At 40.6% G+C, this 19,838-nt stretch overlaps 1 protein-coding gene across 11 annotated transcripts in view; it reads left to right on the plus strand.

The window, feature by feature from the left end:
* Positions 1 to 19,157, plus strand: part of LPAR3 (lysophosphatidic acid receptor 3) — a 116,381-nt gene extending 97,224 nt beyond the window's left edge. For 7 of the 11 annotated variants that reach the window (XM_054532139.1, XM_054532161.1, XM_054532179.1 and 4 more), the window contains one exon: positions 15,891 to 18,367. In XM_054532139.1, the coding sequence (XP_054388114.1) occupies positions 15,891 to 16,216 (326 nt within the window). In that variant the 3' untranslated portion in view covers positions 16,217 to 18,367. Of the gene's footprint in view, positions 1 to 15,890; positions 18,368 to 19,032 lie in introns of those variants that run through there. The other 4 variants (XR_008513930.1, XR_008513903.1, XR_008513931.2 and 1 more) reach the window with 2 other exon arrangements.
* Positions 19,158 to 19,838: the final 681 nt, after the last annotated feature.

Consider the following 19,838-nt stretch of genomic DNA (forward strand, 5'->3'; position numbering starts at 1 on the left):
CAGTCTTTGGGAAGGTTAGTTGGGATCTGTCATTCTTTAAGATTATACCAGGCAAATAGCTGCTACTCTGACAGTACACACAGCTGACCTCACACCTTTTCTTAGCTGCCACAGAGCCCTTGATATAATAGCTAGTGAAGTATTGAGGCATTGCTGTTTAGTACACGTAACACTTAAAGTGGAATCTGGAGGTGGAGATGGTGTTTTCTTACACGGTTTATAACTTCCAGCTGTTGCCTGTAGTTAAACACTAGAATTAGGTCTAGGCAGTGGTTCTAGCTGGTATGCCTCTGCTTTAAGTTTTATCTTTTATTGCCCTTGGTATCAAGATTTTCAGTTTTTCAAAGCTGGAAAGCTGGCCACAAGGTTAAAACAAGTATCTAAAACCAGTTGTTAGAGTCAAAATACCCAACAGTAGTAACAATAGTGTTAAATGAATCATTTATGGAATGTTTAACTGCTCATCATCTATTTGAAGCATCTTAGTGTCCTTTTTTCTACAGTAAAAACATAAGTCAGATTTACTAAAGGTGTATATTTTCATTCCTTTCACATATGTGGCAATCTATTTTCTGAGTTACTGGACTTCTGAAATGCTAAATGAATATGAATTTGACTGCATACCACATCTGAAAGTGTTATTTTTAAATTGTTAAACAAATTCTTTAATGTCGTAAGAGCATTTTCACTTAAATATTCTGTTAATGTGTGACTTATACATTATAATGCTTCTAACCAAAAGTAGATGCTTACTTTGAAATTCTACTTTAAAAATTCTTTTTCAAATAAGAAGAATGCCTCCCTAGGATGAGGTCCACAAACCTGACTTTTACGTAGAGTTATAATTTTCTATTTTAGTAAATCAGATGGCCCTGTGGCTTACTAGGTTAGTATTATTGCTTGTGCCCTGCTGCTTTTTCCTGGACTGAAAACAAAGAATAAGAGAGTGAACAGATTTAAAATATATCCTCCCTTTTGATGAAATTAGTAGTCTATGTGGCAGTGAGAGTATTCTGCGTGATTGTTTTTATCATTATGTATGTTTTATTTGTGTGCCACTCATATGTCAACATTCTTTGATTAATTGCATGTGTGAATTTTTAAACAGATGGAAATATGGCTGCAAGTCTAAATAGAAGGAACAGAAAAGTTTGAGTGTTGAACAGGCCTTGTGTAAACTGAGACCTTATCCATCACCAAAACCCCAGGAATGCTGAACCATCTTAAATACGTTCCAGTGAAGGGTGCTTCTCCAGATGGGAGGGTGTTCTCCCTTCTTATTTCCTATAATGTGGAGATGAGGTATTCACCAAGGTACTATTTGAGGTGTTTTGTAAACTTCCAAATTTGGGTGTGGGGGTTGTTATCGAGTATGTAAACAATAATGTTGACCAGGGACTTTGCAAGATCTTTTACTTCGCTTGTCACCAATATAATTGTACCTTCCAAAGTGTTAGACATTCCTTAATTTGATGTTTCTGATTACCTTAAATTGCAGTCATTAAGATATCATCTCAGTGCTGTAATTGAATATTCTAGCATACTATTCACTAAACTTTAAAAATTAACATTGAACTCATGTTATTGATTTTTGAGTACAGCTCTCAAACTAGTTTAATTACTAGAGGAAAGCTTATTTATAGTCTAATTCAATTATTAGTGAGTCTCTTAAACGGGTACTGAAGGAATGTAGAACATCATTAAAATAAAACAAATGGCTGCTTATCAATATAACTGACCTGTTACTTGGTCACAGAAGGAAATAGTTTTGTTATACAAACTGAGTCATCATAAAGGCATTCACTGGCACATGGTAGGTAATTGCTTAGTAAATATTTATTAATAGAAGGACATTTGCCTCAGTTACCACCTACTGCTGTTGACTCCCAAATCAGCATTTCAATTTGGAGCTCTCAGAGTTCTGACCCATGTTCCTGGCTGCCTTCTACTCATCTCCAACTGGAGAAGCCACAGACACCCTAAGTGCCTGATGCCTAAAACTGAACACTGTCTCCTCTTAAACCTGTCCCTCCTGTCTCCTTGCTTAGTTATCATAGCCACATGCTACCCACTCACCCTGGAGTCTTTCCTCCCCTCACTTCCAAATATTCATCAGGTCTCACATTTCCTTCCCCCTTACAACTTCTCTGACCATCTCCACAACCACTGCTTTTTCAGATCCTGACAGTTTCACCTGGATTTTAGCTAGTCTTCAGATGAATCTCCCTTCGTAGGCCAGCAGTACTCAGATTTTACCAGGCAAAAGCATTCCCCAGGGAGATGGCTAACATGGAGATGCCTAGATCACACCTTCCTCACTTTCTCATTTGGCAGGACTAGGTTTTAAGAAATCAGAATATTAAGCAGGCAGCCCAGATGATTTTGATGCAGATTGGAGCTGACTTCTATTTCCACAAATACCTCTAGTCTGTCCTGAACACTCAGATAAAGATTTACTCTAAAATATGATTTATTCATATCCCTGATTCAAAATCTTCAAAGAACTACCATTCTATAACAGTATTTTTAAAGTAGTGGTCAGTAGAGTTGCCAAGAGTCCCTCAGAGGGGCCTCAGCTTGTGGATGTGTATGGGGAGAGGGTGTTTGGAGTATGAAGATGAGAGCCCCGGGAGAGGAGCCAAGATGGCCGAATAGGAACAGCTCCAGTCTACAGCTCCCAGCATGAGCGATGCAGAAGACGGGTGATTTCTGCATTTCCATCTGAGGTACCAGGTTCATCTCACTAGGGAGTGCCAGACAGTGGGCGCAGGACAATGGGTGCAGCGCACCGTGTGCCAGCCGAAGCAGGGCAAGGCATTGCCTCACTCGGGAAGCGCAAGGGGTCAGGGAGTTCCCTTTCCTGGTCAAGGAAAGGGGTGACAGACGGCACCTGGAAAATCGGGTCACTCCCACCCGAATACTGCGCTTTTCCAACAGGTTTAGGAAACGGCGCACCAGGAGATTATATCCCGCACCTGACTCGGAGGGTCCTACGCCCACGGAGTCTCACTGATTGCTAGCACAGCAGTCTGAGATCAGACTGCAAGGCAGCAGCGAGGCTGGGGGAGGGGCGCCCGCCATTGCCCCGGCTCGCTTAGGCAAACAAAGCAGCCAGGAAGCTTGAACTAGGTGGAGCCCACCACAGCTCAGGGAGGCCTGCCTGCCTCTGTAGGCTCCACCTCTGGGGGCAGGGCACAGACAAACAAAAAGCAGTAACCTCTGCAGTCTTAAATGTCCCTGTCTGACAGCTTTGAGGAGAGCAGTGGTTCTCCCAGCACGCAGCTGGAGATCTGAGAACGGGCAGACTGCCTCCTCAGGTGGGTCCCTGACCCCTGACTCCTGAGCAGCCTAACTGGGAGGCACCCCCCAGTAGGGGCAGACTGACACCTCACATGGCCAGGTACTCCTTTGAGACAAAACTTCCAGAGGAACGATCACAGCAGCATTCGCAGATCATGAAAATCCGCGGTTCTGCAGACACTGCTGCTGATACCCAGGCAAGCAGGGTCTGGAGTGGACCTCTAGCAAACTCCAACAGACCTGCAGCTGAGGGTCCTGTCTGTTAGAAGGAAAACTAACAACAGAAAGGACATCCACACCAAAAACCCATCTGCACAACACCATCATCAAAGACCAAAAGTAGATAAAACCAGAAAGATGGGGAAAAAACAGAGCAGAAAAACTGGAAACTCTAAAAAGCAGAGTGCCTCTCCTCCTCCAAAGGAATGCAGTTCCCCACCAGCAATGGAACAAAGCTGGACGGAGAATGACTTGACAAGTTGAGAGAAGAAGGCTTCAGACGATCAAACTACTCCGAGCTACAGGAGGAAATTCAAACCAAAGGCAAAGAAGTTGAAAACTTTGAAAAAACTTTAGACAAATATATAACTAGAATAACCAATACAGAGAAGTGCTTAAAGGAGCTGATGGAGCTGAAAGCCAAGGCTCGAGAACTACGTGAAGAATGCAGAAGCCTCAGGAGCTGATGCGACCAACTGGAAGAAAGGATATCAGTGATGGAAGTTGAAATGAATGAAATGAAGCGAGAAGGGAAATTTAGAGAAAAAAGAATAAAAAGAAACGAACAAAGCCTCCAAGAAATATGGGACTATGTGAAAAGACCAAATCTGCATCTGATTGGTGTACCTGAAAGTGATGGGGAGAATGGAACCAAGTTGGAAAACACTCTGCAGGATATTATCCAGGAGAACTTCCCCAATCTAGCAAGGCAGGCCAACATTCAAGATTCAGGAAATACAGAGAACACCACAGAGATACTCCTTGAGAAGAGCAACTCCAAGACACACAATTGTCAGATTCACCAAAGTTGAAATGAAGGAAAAAATGTTAAGGGCAGCCACAGAGAAAGGTCGGGTTACCCACAAAGGGAAGCCCATCAGACTAACAGCAGATCTCTCGGCAGAAACTCTACAAGCCAGAAGAGAGTGGGGGCCAATATTCAACATTCTTAAAGAAAAAATTTTCAACCCAGAATTTCATATCCAGCCAAACTAAGCTTCATAAGTGAAGGAGAAATAAAATACTTTACAGACAAACAAATGCTGAGACATTTTGTCACCACCAGGCCTGCCCTAAAAGAGCTCCTGAAGGAAGTGCTAAACATGGAAAGGCACAACCAGTACCAGCCGCTGCAAAATCATGCCAAAATGTAAAGACCATTGAGACTAGGAAGAAACTGCATCAACTAACGAGCAAAATAACCAGCTAACATTATAATGACAGGATCAAATTCACACATAACAGTATTAACTTTAAATGTAAATGGACTAAATGCTCCAATTAAAAGACACAGACTGGCAAATTGGATAAAGAGTCAAGACCCATCAGTGTGTTGTATTCAGGAAACCCATCTCACGTGCAGAGACACACATAGGCTCAAAATAAAAGGATGGAGGAAGATCTACCAAGCAAATGGAAAACAAAAAAAGGCAGGGGTTGCAATCGTAGTCTCTGATAAAACAGACTTTAAACCAACAAAGATCAAAAGAGACAAAGAAGGCCATTACATAATGGTAAAGGGATCAATTCAACAAGAAGAGCTGACTATTCTAAATATATATGCACCCAATACAGGAGCACCCAGGTTCATAAAGCAAGTCCTGAGTGACCTACAAAGAGACTTAGACTCCCACACAATAATAATGGGAGACTTTAACATCCCACTGTCAATATTAGACAGATCAACGAGACAGAAAGTTAACAAGGATACCCAGGAACTGAACTCAGCTCTGCACCAAGCAGACCTAATAGACATCTACAGAACTCTCCACCCCAAATCAACAGAATGTACATTTTTTAGCACCACACCGCACCTATTCCAAAATTGACCACATAGTTGGAAGTAAAGCTCTCCTCAGCAAATGTAAAAGAACAGAAATTATAACAAACTGTCTCTCAGACCACAGTGCAATCAAACTAGAACTCAGGATTAAGAAACTCACTCAAAACCGCTCAACTACATGGAAACTGAAAAACCTGCTCCTGAATGACTACTGGGTACATAACGAAATGAAGGCAGAAATAAAGATGTTCTTTGAAACCAACGAGAACAAAGACACAACGTACCAGAATCTCTGGGACACATTCAAAGCAGTGTGTAGAGGGAAATTTATAGCACTAAATGCCCACAAGAGAAAGCAGGAAAGATCCAAAATTGACACCCTAACATCACGATTAAAAGAACTAGAAAAGCAAGAGCAAACACATTCAAAAGCTAGCAGAAGGCAAGAAATAACTAAAATCAGAGCAGAACTGAAGGAAATAGAGACCAAAAAAACCCTTCAAAAAATTAATGAATCCAGGAGCTGGTTTTTTGAAAGGATCAACAAAATTGATAGACCACTAGCAAGACTAATAAAGAAGAAAAGAGATAAGAATCAAATAGACGCAATAAAAAATGACAAAGGGGATATCACCACCGATCCCACAGAAATACAAACTACCATCAGAGAATACTACAAACACCTCTACGCAAATAAACTAGAAAATCTAGAAGAAATGGATAAATTCCTCGACACATACACTCTCCGAAGACTAAACCAGGAAGAAGTTGAATCTCTGAATAGACCAATAACAGAATCTGAAATTGTGGCAATAATCAATAGCTTACCAACCAAAAAGAGTCCAGGACCAGATGGATTCACAGCCGAATTCTACCAGAGATACAAGGAGGAACTGGTACCATTCTTTCTGAAACTATTCCAATCAATAGAAAAAGAGGGAATCCTCCCTAACTCGTTTTATGAGGCCAGCATCATCCTGATACCAAAGCCGGGCAGAGACACAACCAAAAAAGAGAATTTTAGACCAATATCCTTGATGAACATTGATGCAAAAATCCTCAATAAAATACTGGCAAACTGAATCCAGTAGCACATCAAAAAGCTTATCCACCATGATCAAGTGGGCTTCATCCCTGGGATGCAAGGCTGGTTGAACATACACAAATCAATAAATGTAATCCAGCATATAAACAGAACCAAAGACAAAAACCACATGATTATCTCAATAGATGCAGAAAAGGCCTTTGACAAAATTTAACAACCCTTCATGCTAAAAACTCTCAATAAATTAGGTATTGATGGGACGTATCTCAAAATAATAAGAGCTATCTATGACAGACCCACAGCCAATATCATACTGAATGGGCAAAAACTGGAAGCATTCCCTTTGAAAACTGGCACAACACAGGGATGCCCTCTCTCACCACTCCTATTCAACATAGTGTTGGAAGTTCTGGCCAGGGCAATTAGGCAGGAGAAGGAAATAAAGGATATTCAATTAGGAAAAGAGGAAGTCAAATTGTCCCTGTTTGCAGACAACATGATTGTATATCTAGAAAACCCCATTGTCTCAGCCCAAAATCTCCTTAAGCTGATAAGCAACTTCAGCAAAGTCTCAGGATACAAAATCAATGTACAAAAATCACAAGCATTCTTATACACCAATAACAGACAAACAGAGAGCCAAATCATAAGTGAACTCCCATTCACAATTGCTTCAAAGAGAATAAAATACCTAGGAATCCAACTTACAAGGGACGTGAAGGACCTCTTCAAGGAGAACTATAAACCACTGCTCAATGAAATAAAAGAGGATACAAACAAATGGAAGAACATTCCATACTCATGGATAGGAAGAATCAATATCGTGAAAATGGCCATACTGCCCAAGGTAATTTATAGATTCAATGCCATCCCCATCAAGCTACCAATGACTTTCTTCACAGAATTGGAAAAAACTACTTTAAAGTTCATATGGAACCAAAAAAGAGCCCGCATCACCAAGTCAATCCTAAGCCAAAAGAACAAAGCTGGAGGCATCACGCTACCTGACTTCAAACTATACTACAAGGCTACAGTAACCAAAACAGCATGGTACTGGTACCAAAACAGAGATATAGATCAATGGAACAGAACAGAGCCCTCAGAAATAATGCCACATATCTACAACTATCTGATCTTTGACAAACCTGAGAAAAACAAGCAATGGGGAAAGGATTCTCTATTTAATAAATGGTGCTGGGAAAACTGGCTAGCCATATGTAGAAAGCTGAAACTGGATCCCTTCCTTACACCTTATACAAAAATTAATTCAAGATGGATTAAAGACTTAAATGTTAGACCTAAAACCATAAAAACCCTAGAAGAAAACCTAGGCATTACCATTCAGGACACAGGCATGGGCAAGGACTTCGTGTCTAAAACACCAAAAGCAATGGCAACAAAAGCCAAAATTGACAAATGGGATCTAATTAAACTAAAGAGCTTCTGCACAGCAAAAGAAACTACCATCAGAGTGAACAGGCAACCTACAAAATAGGGGAAAATTTTCGCAAGCTACTCATCTGACAAAGGGCTAATATCCAGAATCTACAATGAACTCCAACAAATTTACAAGAAAAAAACAAACAACCCCATCAAAAAGTGGGCGAAGGATATGAACAGACACTTCTCAAAAGAAGACATTTATGCAGCCAAAAGACGTATGAAAAAATGCTCATAATCACTGGCCATCAGAGAAATGCAAATCAAAACCACAATGAGATAACCATCTCTCACCAGTTAGAATGGCGATCATTAAAAAGTCAGGAAACAACAGGTGCTGGAGAGGATGTGGAGAAATAGGAACACTTTTACACTGTTGGTGGGACTGTAAACTAGTTCAACCATTGTGGAAGTCAGTGTGGCGATTCCTCAGGGATCTAGAACTAGAAATACCATTTGACCCAGCCATCCCATTACTGGGTGTATACCCAAAGGACTATAAATCATGCTGCTATAAAGGCACATGCACACGTATGTTTATTGTGGCACTATTCACAATAGCAAAGACTTGGAACCAACCCAAATGTCCAACAATGATAGACTGGATTAAGAAAATGTGGCACATATACACCATGGAATACTATGCAGCCATAAAAAATGATGAGTTCATATCCTTTGTAGGGACATGGATGAAATTGGAAATCATCATTCTCAGTAAACTATCGCAAGGACAAAAAACGAAACACTGCATGTTCTCACTCATAGATAGGAATTGAACAATGAGAATACATGGACACAGGAAGGGGAACATCACACTCTGGGGCCTGTTGTGAGGTCGGGGGAGGGGGGCGGGATAGCATTAGGAGATATACCTAATGCTAAATGGCGAGTTAATGGGTGCAGCACACCAACATGGCACATGTATACATATGTAACTAACCTGCACATTGTGCACATGTACCCTAAAACTTAAAGTATAATAATATTAAAAAAAATAAGAAAAGAAGATGAGAACCCATTCTGCTACATAGGACTTCAGTCAACACGCGCTCCTCCATCTGTTTCTTTAGTCAGAGCAGCTCTGATTTTGAAGTTTAATGAGATATTTCCTTTGGGAAAAGTATTCCTCTACTTAAAAAAAAAAACAAACAAAAAAAAAAACGGTTTGAAAACCACTGATCTATTGAAGTGGATTTCAAACTTTAAAAAAAAATAAAAGCAGGACCCACAGTAAGAAATAGTGTACATTTTGTATCACAGCCCAGTTCACACACTTATTTTTCTGTGTAATTGAAACAAGTTTTATGAAACATGCCCTTACTATACTTGATGCACTCTGATGTTTTTTGTTTCTATTTCATTTTTTTTAAAAATTGGTGGTTGCAACTCACTAAATTGATTTCACAACCCACTGAATTGCTACTGTGTCTGGAAAAACTTTGATCTAGCCTTTCTCAGTGGGGTTCCTTTATGAACCATGGAACATAGAAATATTTTCTTAATCTTTTCAAGGATGGTACATAATTCACACCATTCTAGATGCTTAGAAGAGAAGTTAGTTCATTATATACAATGGGTGCCTAAGGGCATTCAGACTTAATTTTCTGCATGAACTCCTGGTTGAAAAAGGCTTATCTGTAATAAATCCAAACTACTGATTATTGCACACAGGGCCCTTCTCAATCTAGCCCTGTGTTCACCTCTCAGACTTGACTTTACTTCCTCAATCATCTTCCTGGGTTAAAACCATCCTGAACCACTTGGAATTACCCAGATGCTTCATGCTGTTTCTCACCTGTGCACAGTCATTCTTGCGCTTCAGCACCATCTCAACTGAGTGTCACTTCAACTGAGACCCTCATTGACAGGAGTTAGTCATCAGGTCCAGGTTCTGTCCCTGTCAATCCCTGAAGTTATTAATAAATTTCAGTCACATTCACCTGGCTCATCTCCTGTGCTACTGAGTGTGGGGGCTAGATACTTAGTTCTAAGAATACAAACACATGAGGCACAGCATACATGCTTAGGGAGCTTAGAACACACCTGGGACACAAGACATATGTATTAAAAATTACCTCTAGTATAGCTCAATGCTCAAGAGTTTGCATGGGGAAGTCAGGGCTGAGTTCAAATGATAACTTCTATTTTTTGGCTTGTGCACCTAGGACAAACTGTTGAGCTACTCTAAACTTCAAATTTATTGTATGTTAGTCTAGGATAATAATAAAAGTAGCAACTTGTAGGGCTGTGAGTTTTACAGGGGAAGTGCATGTAAAGCCCTGAGCACACTGCCTGACCCAGAATTCTCAGGAAATGCTAGAGAGGAATTAAGCAGGTAATGTGTACAGTGCCACGTGAATGCTATAGGTAGCAAGTGCTACAGGAGTTGAGAGGAGGAAATGGACACTGTGGTGGGAGAGATGGGAGAACTCCAGTGGAGAAGGCAGAGTATGCACTAAGCTTAGAAAGAAAAGCAGACCTCAGATTAGGTGATGAGAAGGCATTCCTGGCACGGCAAGCCAAAGAGCAGCAGAGGAGGACTGTGGATGCCTTGCCTATAGACTACTTTTGCTGCCACTCTTTGTATATTTATTTTTGCATATGTGCTCAAACATGTTCCCAAATGCAAATTGAAGTTATTCATCTCTAGAGATGCTTATTTTCTCGTTTGGAAAAACTCTGCTCCCTCTCTCTTTTCCATGGCTTTTTGCTAAGTCTGTATGGTATCTACAATTTTGCTTATGGAGTCAGCTTGATTAAACCTTTTTGGGTCAGCATGGAGAAATAGGTTACAAAACTGGCTGTGCATCATGATCACCCAGGGAACTTTTTAGTCCTGCAGATTTCTGTGTCCCACCCGAGACTCTGACTATTGGGTCTGATGTGGGACCAGAGAATATGCATTATTTTTAAAGTTCCTTTCTTTTTCATTTGGCTTGGTCAAAAGTTTGAAAAACACTGGTAATCTTTAAGGCCTCACCCAGCTCCAGTGATCTGTATTTCCCATAACAGTAACACTTTCATTCTCTTTGCTATTCCCAAGAGAGGGTTACTGTGTTGTCAAGAGAGAAAAATTAACAAGCCAGACATCAAAAGCTGTAGCTACCAACTTTGATGTGAAGAGTCCTTTCTGTATGAAATTGTATAATTCCAAAAAATCCAGGTGGGAGTGTTCCAAGGTCCTTATGTTGACTGGAAGGAAGGACAAACACTGGCCAACTTTATACTTTGTTAAACATATAAGTCGAGATTTAATAGAGTCTACAACTTCCAAACCAGGGGAAGGGGGAAAATGAAACCAAAGAAAATGAAAAAATAAAAGATCTCAATACAAAAAAAGAGAGGGGGAAAAAAGCGAAACATAGAAAAAAATGAAACAAAGAACAAAATAAGATGCTAGAAGTGAATTCCAATATATTGATAACCAAAATCAATGCAAATCATGGTACGGTTAAAAAACAGATCAACCTGAACAATATGATGTCTAACATTACATCCATATATTGGAAAACCATGAGAAAAAGCAAGAAGATGATTAGCCCAAAATGTATGATACGTTTATCTCAACAGGAGAGAGGGCTACTGGGGTGGGCACCCAGCAGGCTCTAAAGATACGATAGTGTTCTTTTACGTTTCTTTGAGTTCTTTAAGTTGGGTAGTAAGTAGACAGGTATTCTTATTTTTTTATTCTTTTAAGCATTATTTTTTAAAGTTCATATTATTTTTTGTAGTTTTGTTTGAATAATATAGTACACCCCCCTTGCATGTGTGCATCGCACACACACTCAAAAAAGGATAAAAATAAATTGCCAATGTTTTCCTAAAACCCCACTCTCATATTATTAGATGTGAATTTTTTTAATGTGATTTTTTATTCTTTAATGACGTGATTTTTTTATCATGAAAGTTTTCTCCCCAGCACAAAACTCTGTTTTGAATTAATCATGTGACCCAACACTCCAAATAAGTCTTCACATTGATGCTGTTTGTCATAATATGATAATTCCTACATAGTTCCCCTTTTCATTGAATTACATAAAATAATTCATTCAATTAAAAACCTTATAAGCTTTTTATTGAGCGATGATTTTGTGTCAGATGCTGTTTTAATCATTGTATATGAATTAATCCATTTAATTTTTATAAAAACCCTTGGGAATGATGCTAATACTGCCCTCATTTTAAAGCTGAGGTAACTACAGCACAGAGAAGTTAGGTGATGTGGTCAAAGGCACACAGCTGATCAGTGGAAGAGCCAGGATTTGAACCCAGGCAGCCTGGCACCAGAGCCATGTTCCTGACTTTATGCTAGGCTGCTCAGCTGTGGCCCATAAAGCATCTTACTACTAAAGAGAGTGAAGGAGGAGTGGGAGGGTACCTCTGGACTTCAAGGGCCCCTCCGTAGTATGTCATGTCTGACCATAAAGCTGCATATATCACAATTACATCATTCTTTGGTTTGTTAAAGGAAAGATTTTTTTTTTTTTTTTTTTTTGGCCAGGAAAGGAAGAAAGGGAGGGAGGGATGGAAGGAGGGAAGGAATCCCACAAAAATATTGGCTGATTGGCTGGCTGTGGTGTCAGAAGAGAAATAAAAATCTACTGATCTCATCTTTGTACTGTTTCCAGTGAATAACAAAAGGCAAATCTTTTACAGAACAGCACAAACATACTAGGTGGCTAAACTAGAGAACAGGTGCTTCAGAGATGTTGCCTTGAGCAGATGCTCCCCGGCAGTGACCCTGGGAAACACAGCTGTTCCAAGCCTCCTCCACCTGGAGGCCAAGATCTCTCTCCAAACACATCTCAGAAGAGATGCACAGTTTATCTAACAGTTCATTCTTTGGGGAGGTTTGCTCTATGTTAGCAGTTAAACATAAGACCTCCCCACACACCTCCACACCCTGGGCTCTGTAGTCTTGGAGAATTCATAGAGAATGTGGAGATGTCAGGAACGTTCAAACAGGTAACTGGACTAATTCTTAAAAGTGAGAGGTGTGTGTGTTTATGTGTGTGTGTGATAGATCCTGGAAAATATTTATCACTCAGTTGCCTACTGATCTGCATAAATCCAGAATAAAAAAACTAAAAGGAATGTCTTTTGAGTATTTAGCCTCAATGCTCAGACTATGACTGCTGGGAACCAGCAGGGTTCAAAGAAGAGTTTGTGTGATGCCCAGATTACTTTAAAAAAAAAAAAAATCTCGGCATTAACAAATATGAATGAGTCCAGAGGTATCCATCTGGGAACTAGTAGATAAAATTAAATATGTGTCTCCTGGAGAAAAGGCTAAAGAAAGACAGAAAGCATTAACTGTCTTCAAAAACCTGAAGGGCATCACATAGAGAAAGCACAGACTTTTCCTGGGCTATTGCAGAGGATCACACAAAACAAATGGAAGAGTACAACAGGCAGAGTTTGGATGCAAGCCTTCTTTTCAAGTAAATGAAGGTATTTATATATTTTTTTGCTTTTTACTTTTTTGGAGATGGAGTCTTGCTGTATTGCCCAGGCTGGAGTGCAGTGGCACGATCTCGGTTCACTGCAACTTCCGCCTCCTGGGTTCAAATGATCCTCCTGCCTCAGCCTTCCAAGCAGCTGGGACTACAGGCACCTGCCACCACGCCTGGCTAATTTTTTGCATTTTAGCAGAGACAGGGTTTCACCATTTTGGCCAGGCTGGTCTCAAACTCATGACCTGGATGATCCACCCACCTCAGCCTCCCAAAGTGCTGGAATTATAGGTGTGAGCCACCGCGCCCAGCCTAAATGAAGTTATTTAAGAGAAGAAACCATTGTTCAGCAGGTGAAGAGCCTCCCTTGACCAGGGCATTTCCTTTGCCTGGATTGTCATGAGATGTACAAAGGGAAGGCCTTTTTCCTGTGAATGAAAGATAGGGCTAAGCGGCTTCTGAACTCTTTTCCAAGTAGGAAACTGCTGAATTCTGTGAAACTGTGGCTTTTAACTCTCCATAAAACTCAAACAAATTTGACTTGTTTCTCAGACACAATTATCGGGTGGTATGGCTAAAAACTTACTAATATGAATTCTCAAGTTGGTAGTTCCAAACTTGGCTGCCCATCCAATTCTTTCATTTGTTTCAAACCAGTCTGAATAAAACAAAAAACCAGTCTGAACCTGTCACATTGATTGCACACCCACTAACAAGTTCTGACCCACCACTAGAAAAACTCAGACCTAGCCTAAAGTCAGTCCTCAGTTTACAGCTGAGGAAGCTGAGCCCAGCGCGATGACATGGGTCTCCCAGAGTTGTACAGTAAGTGAATAATTAGGACCCAAATCTCTGATCTCTTATCTCCAAGTCCAGTTCTTTATTCACATATATCAGCCAGACCGAAAATAATAATACAAGGTGGAGAAAAAAGGGAACCACTGCTGAACTGTAATTATGAAATAAGGAATTCAACTCCCCTGCTAGCTACTAAACATATAGATATTTTGTGGAAACAAAGCACCTCATGATAACTGCTGCTCAGTGAACCCACCACAGTGTTGGGTACCACTTTCCATGACCTCTGATCCTCACAACCACCACCTCACATAGTTGGATTTATTAACTTTATTGTATAAAGGAGGGAATGGAGGCCGAGAAAAGTGAAGTAATTCCCATAATTCGGGTTCCTCATAGGTTGAGCTGTGCATACGTGTCTGACCCCAAAGCTCGTGGCTCTTCCCTGCCTTACACTGCCTCTTTATAATCCTTGACTTGCCCTGCTTAGTATTATATCTCTTAGAAGTAAGATAAAGCAACAAGAGAAATACTGTGCAGAACTAATTCTAACAAGTAGAGTAGTTGGTGATATCATCTATAGACTTGCTTGTTTGTCGTCTCCTCTGTTAGTATTTTAGCTCCCTGAGTGCATGGCCTTCACCTCACTCACTGTCTAGTACAGCTCCTGGCACATTGTTAGCTTCAGATGAATATTTATGAGTGGACAAGCAAGTGCATTTAGAAATGACAAGGACGTTCGCCGAAAGCAACCACATCATACTACAGAGACGGGTCATATAGTGGCCCAGGGCACAGCCTGTGGAGAAAGATGGCCTCTGTTCAAAATCGTGTCTCTTAAGAGTTATTTGATCATAGGCAAGTTACTTAACTTCTCTTGTGCCTCAGTTTCCTGGGGATAATAATAATGCCAGTGTCATAGTGTGGTCCTGTGAGTTAATCAAGGGAAGCATTTGCACCAGTGCCTTGCTTATAGTAAGTGCTGTATAAAGATTAGTCATTATTGCTATCTGAGGTTATGATAATAGTAGGGAAATAGTGGACCCATGTCTTAATGGGAGAAAAATATCATGAAATTTAGAGGTAAGGTAAGTATGATCCTGTGGCTAGAGACTAAGAAAAGACTACGGTTCATATTCAATTGCAGAGTCTGAAAAGTAGATTTTTAACTATCTCATCATGAAAGATTTATTTCTGACTAAAAAATCTAAATGTGGAGCAGATGATTATGCAGATGGCCCGTGAATATGTCAAAAAGAATATAGTGCTTACTAAGCATCCACATGAATTTATGAAGAATGAAATTTATGAGCCCGTGATTTAGTTAAACCACCAGGAGAATGCCGTAGACTCATTGTGTCGTATTTTCAAGAGCACATTTAGAAAATCTGATTTCTATAACAGCAGAATGTAGGGTGAAGAGTGGGAGCCCTGGAGTCAGAGAGTTCTCCCCTCATCTCCCCCTAGAATTGGGCCTTGTTTTTCTTATCTGTCCAATGTGGATAATGAGTGCAACAGCCTCCCAGTGTGGTTCAGAGAACTAACGGAGATCATGCATGTGCACTGCCTCCTAAACAGAATGTAAATGTGAGCCTCTCATAATCACAAGACCTGGGTAAGCAGAAAAGAAAGTGAAATGAAATGTGATTGATAGTCAAGGAGGTTCCCAGCTATTTGCCTGTACCAAGCGTAGGCCTCAAATGCTCAGATGGTAGGTGGAAGTTTGCCTTGCAGTTGTCAAAACAAACCATGAGGGCCCCTTGATGCCACTGACTGAAGGCTGGGAGAGAAGAAAACCTGAATAAGCCCCCTAAGGTCTGAGCGTCTGTTGCTTCCTCTTCTCTCCTTGCAGGGGCGTTTGTGGTATGCTGGACCCCGGGCCTGGTGGTTCTGCTCCTCGACGGCCTGAACTGCAGGCAGTGTGGCGTGCAGCACGTGAAAAGGTGGTTCCTGTTGCTGGCGCTGCTCAACTCCGTCATGAACCCCATCATCTACTCCTACAAGGACGAGGACATGTATGGCACCATGAAGAAGATGATCTGCTGCTTCTCTCAGGAGAACCCAGAGAGGCGTCCCTCTCGCATCCCCTCCACAGTCCTCAGCAGGAGTGACACAGGCAGCCAGTACATAGAGGATAGTATTAGCCAAGGTGCAGTCTGCAATAAAAGCAGTTCCTAAACTCCGGATGCCTCTCGGCCCACCCAGGCCTCCTCTGAGAAAAGAGCTGTTAAGAATGGTTACCTGTCTCTAACAAAGCCCATGTACAGTGTTATTTGAGGTCTCCATTAATCACTGCTAGATTTCTTTAAAAATTTTTTTTCATAGTTTAAAAGCATGGGCAGTAAAGAGAGGACCTGGCGCATTTAGAGAAAACACAGAAACGGGAGAGGTTTGGTGGGTCCCTGCTTGTCCTGTGAACTGCTCAGAGCTCCTGTCAGTCCGGCTGGGCCTTCTGGGTTCTGGCACCATTTCATAGCCATTCTCTTTGTATTTTAAAAGGACATTATGAAAGGGCTTAGACCAAAATAAATAATAATGTTACTTGAGCCACCTTATATATAGCTGCTTGGAAAGTCTATGTAGTTCTTTCTGCATGCATTAAAAATGTTTAGAAATGCTTCAGCAATGGTATTTTTTTCCTCAAAGAAACCATGGCCAGTAGCTAGGTGTTCAGTAGGAACCAAAGAAAAATCAGTAAGAGCTCCAGATTAAACCTGATTTTTAACTGAAGGAACATTCTGAGGAAAAATACTTACTTAAAAGTAACAAAAAAGGTCAATGTGAAAACCCTTTTTGACCTGAAAAAGGCCTTGATATGGTCCTCCATGCATGTGTGCGTGTGTGTGTGTGTGTGTGTGTATATATATTCCTGTTTTTACTGATTTTTATTGATTTTATTCAAAGATATCTGGGGATTGGATTGAGGAATGCTTAGTCTGACTATTGAAAGAAACATGGATCCCTGGAGTATTTCAGATACGGGGTTACCACCCCAGACTGCCTCCCACCAGCCCACATTAGTTCTCATTTTCCCTCATGATGGTAAAAAACAGTAGAGAGCTAGTAAAGGGTTTATGCAGAAAACAAGGAGAAGAGAATGTGAAGTTTGAAGTGCCTATGGAACATCCAGCTGATAATCTTACCTAGTAAGAGCAAAAGAAGCCAAGAGAACACCAACGTTTAAGGAGCAGGTAGAGAAAACCCAGCAAAGGGACAGAGGAATAAGAGGACCAAAGAACGGTGTTAAGAATCAAGGAGAGAGGTCGGGCACGCTGGCTCATGCCTGTAATCCCAGCACTTTGGGAGGCCGAGGCAGGTGGATCACTTGAGGCCAGGAATATGAGACCAGCCTGGGCAATGTGGTGAAACCGTGTCTTTATTAAAAATACAGAAAACTAGCCAGGCGTGGTGGCACATGCCTGTAATACCAGCTACTTGGGAAGCTGAGGCACGAGAATCACTTGAACCCAGGAGGTGGAGGTTGCAGAGTGAGCCAAGATCGCAGCACTGCACTCTAGTATGGGTGATAGAGTGACACTCTGTCTCAAAAAAAAAAAAGACTAGAGAATGTCAGGGAGCGCATGTGTATATTTAAACAACTTCACTTTGCATTTAAAGACTTGAAGGACAGCGAAGGTGAAATCAATTCACGGGCCACCTAGACTTTCCAGTCTAGGACTAGAGCTGTAGCAATGATCTGTTGTGCTGTACAAGAAAAGAGAAAGAGGTGTTCATTTGAAAACAGATGTTTTTATACATCAGAGTAAAAGCTGTATTGACAAGCAGGCTGAATCCCTTCCATATAGAATGAAATATGAGCTTGACCCCAGTCCTTATCTTCAGTTACCTCCATACCAACTGGTGGCATGTTGGATTTAGCATGTAGAATAATTTCACATCTCTTATTTTTCCCAAGGTTAACGGCATCCTTCTGGTACCTGGCTTACATGTGAACTGAATTTTGATCTGGGTTCTATTTTGAATTTTTCTCCTTCAGAGACCTAAGTAGGCAACATGAAAGACAAGTCGGTAAGAAAGAAAAAATAATGTTTCATGCACATAGGCTACCGACCAGAGTTTTCTATGTAAAACATTTAGAGTGTATTCTGATTTAAAATGAGAATAACTTCAAGGCAGATATTATAGTATTTATGTAGTTTGCAAAAGAAGTTTACATTTTTTTGCTATTGTGATATAACATTTATGTGCAAGAACTACTTGTAATAAAAGGATTTGAGAAGTCATGCTTCTAAATATAATAGCCTAAAATAGAGAATATTATGATTTGAAAGTGTAGATTTCACAAACTCTGTATAGTATGTGGGTCTATCTGAAGCTTTTATCAAAGCTACCTATAAAATAAAATTTTAAAAGATCTGTTCTCTCTTGTTGAGGTGCATTATTGCTTTGTGTATTTTCTAAGTAAAAATATAGTTTGTGGTAACTACAGCATAAATTTCTATTGCAGAAGAAAAATCAAATTTGCCATGAAGTACATACTCTCAATGTTTTACGTAAGCATTTTGAATCTATAGCTGGCCAAAGGGTGGAGAATTGAAATTGAATTGCAGTCCCCAAATAGCTACTAAGGGATCTTTAAAGGTTTTATTTTGAGGAAAGAACAATTTTTAGTACCCTGCAGCAGAGTGTCATATTCAGAATGGTGTCTGGAGGGGTTCAAAGTGTGGAAACTCAGGGTAGAAATACATAGCTTTTGTTTGTATGCACACACACATCTCAGCAAGGGCGCAAGAGTAAGGAAGTCGGGAATATTTAGAAATGACGAGTGGCAGGGGTCACAGAGCTCACCAAGGACTCTTGACAGACCTGGCCCTTTCTGTGTGTTTGTGTGTCCTCAGATTCTAGGATCCAAAGCTTATCTGCAAGTTATCAATATGGTAGTCCTGAAAATTTCATCTATACCTCATCAGACCAGCCCTTGACTCAAAGCAGAGGCTACTCCCTAGCTAAATGATATTTAATTTTCTTCTTAGATTTGTAGCACTGTCCAAGATGTTCTGATAAATCTGTACTGGTGAAAGAATTTAGTACTTCATGAAGGCAGCTTGCTTGGAAAGAAATAATCCTGTGGAAATAAATTGTTGAATTTTTTGGTGAATTTTTTTTCAAGTGAGTAGTAAACCCGGAACCAGTTTGTGACCTTAAGAAGCCCTAAGCACGGAAATGATTATCGCACCACCCTGCCCCCATTCATGTAATTCCAAATAAAAACAATACCAAACCTTAAAATAAATGTAAGCCTCCAATAAAATTCTAATTTTCCTCACACTCAGCACCTTGATGCTTTTTATAAACACTAATTAAAATTTAGAAATTCTGGTGTCCCAGCTTCATCGGCACACTGAGCACACACTCGGCCCCGGTTGGATGGACCAAGACCAAGGACCCAATGGAATTGGCAGCAGCAGCGTCAGGCGCTACAGGGGGTGCAGTTCTCTTCATCTGCAGATGTCACCCCTCGCAGACCACAGAGCGTGCCATGCTCTGCGTTTGTAGACTAGTGTTCCTCCTGAGCTTGAGAGTGTTTTGTTTAGCTCATTAATCCTCTAATCATTCTGGGAAGGGGACAATAAGATTACTTGACTCTCTTTTTTAATTGGTTGAGCAGACATAATGAAGGTAAGGCCTGTGAAGATGCCCATGAAGGTGACTTAGTGACAAACTCCGGCCCTGTTAGAGCCTGGAGTAAAAACACATGATGATGCATCTCACTGTATGCTAAAAGGAATTAAAAACCTGCAAAAGCAGATCTGACTTCTAGGAGACTTACCAGAGAAGT

Source organism: Pongo abelii, chromosome 1 (genome assembly GCF_028885655.2).
Source record: "Pongo abelii isolate AG06213 chromosome 1, NHGRI_mPonAbe1-v2.0_pri, whole genome shotgun sequence".
Lineage (NCBI taxonomy): Eukaryota > Metazoa > Chordata > Mammalia > Primates > Hominidae > Pongo > Pongo abelii.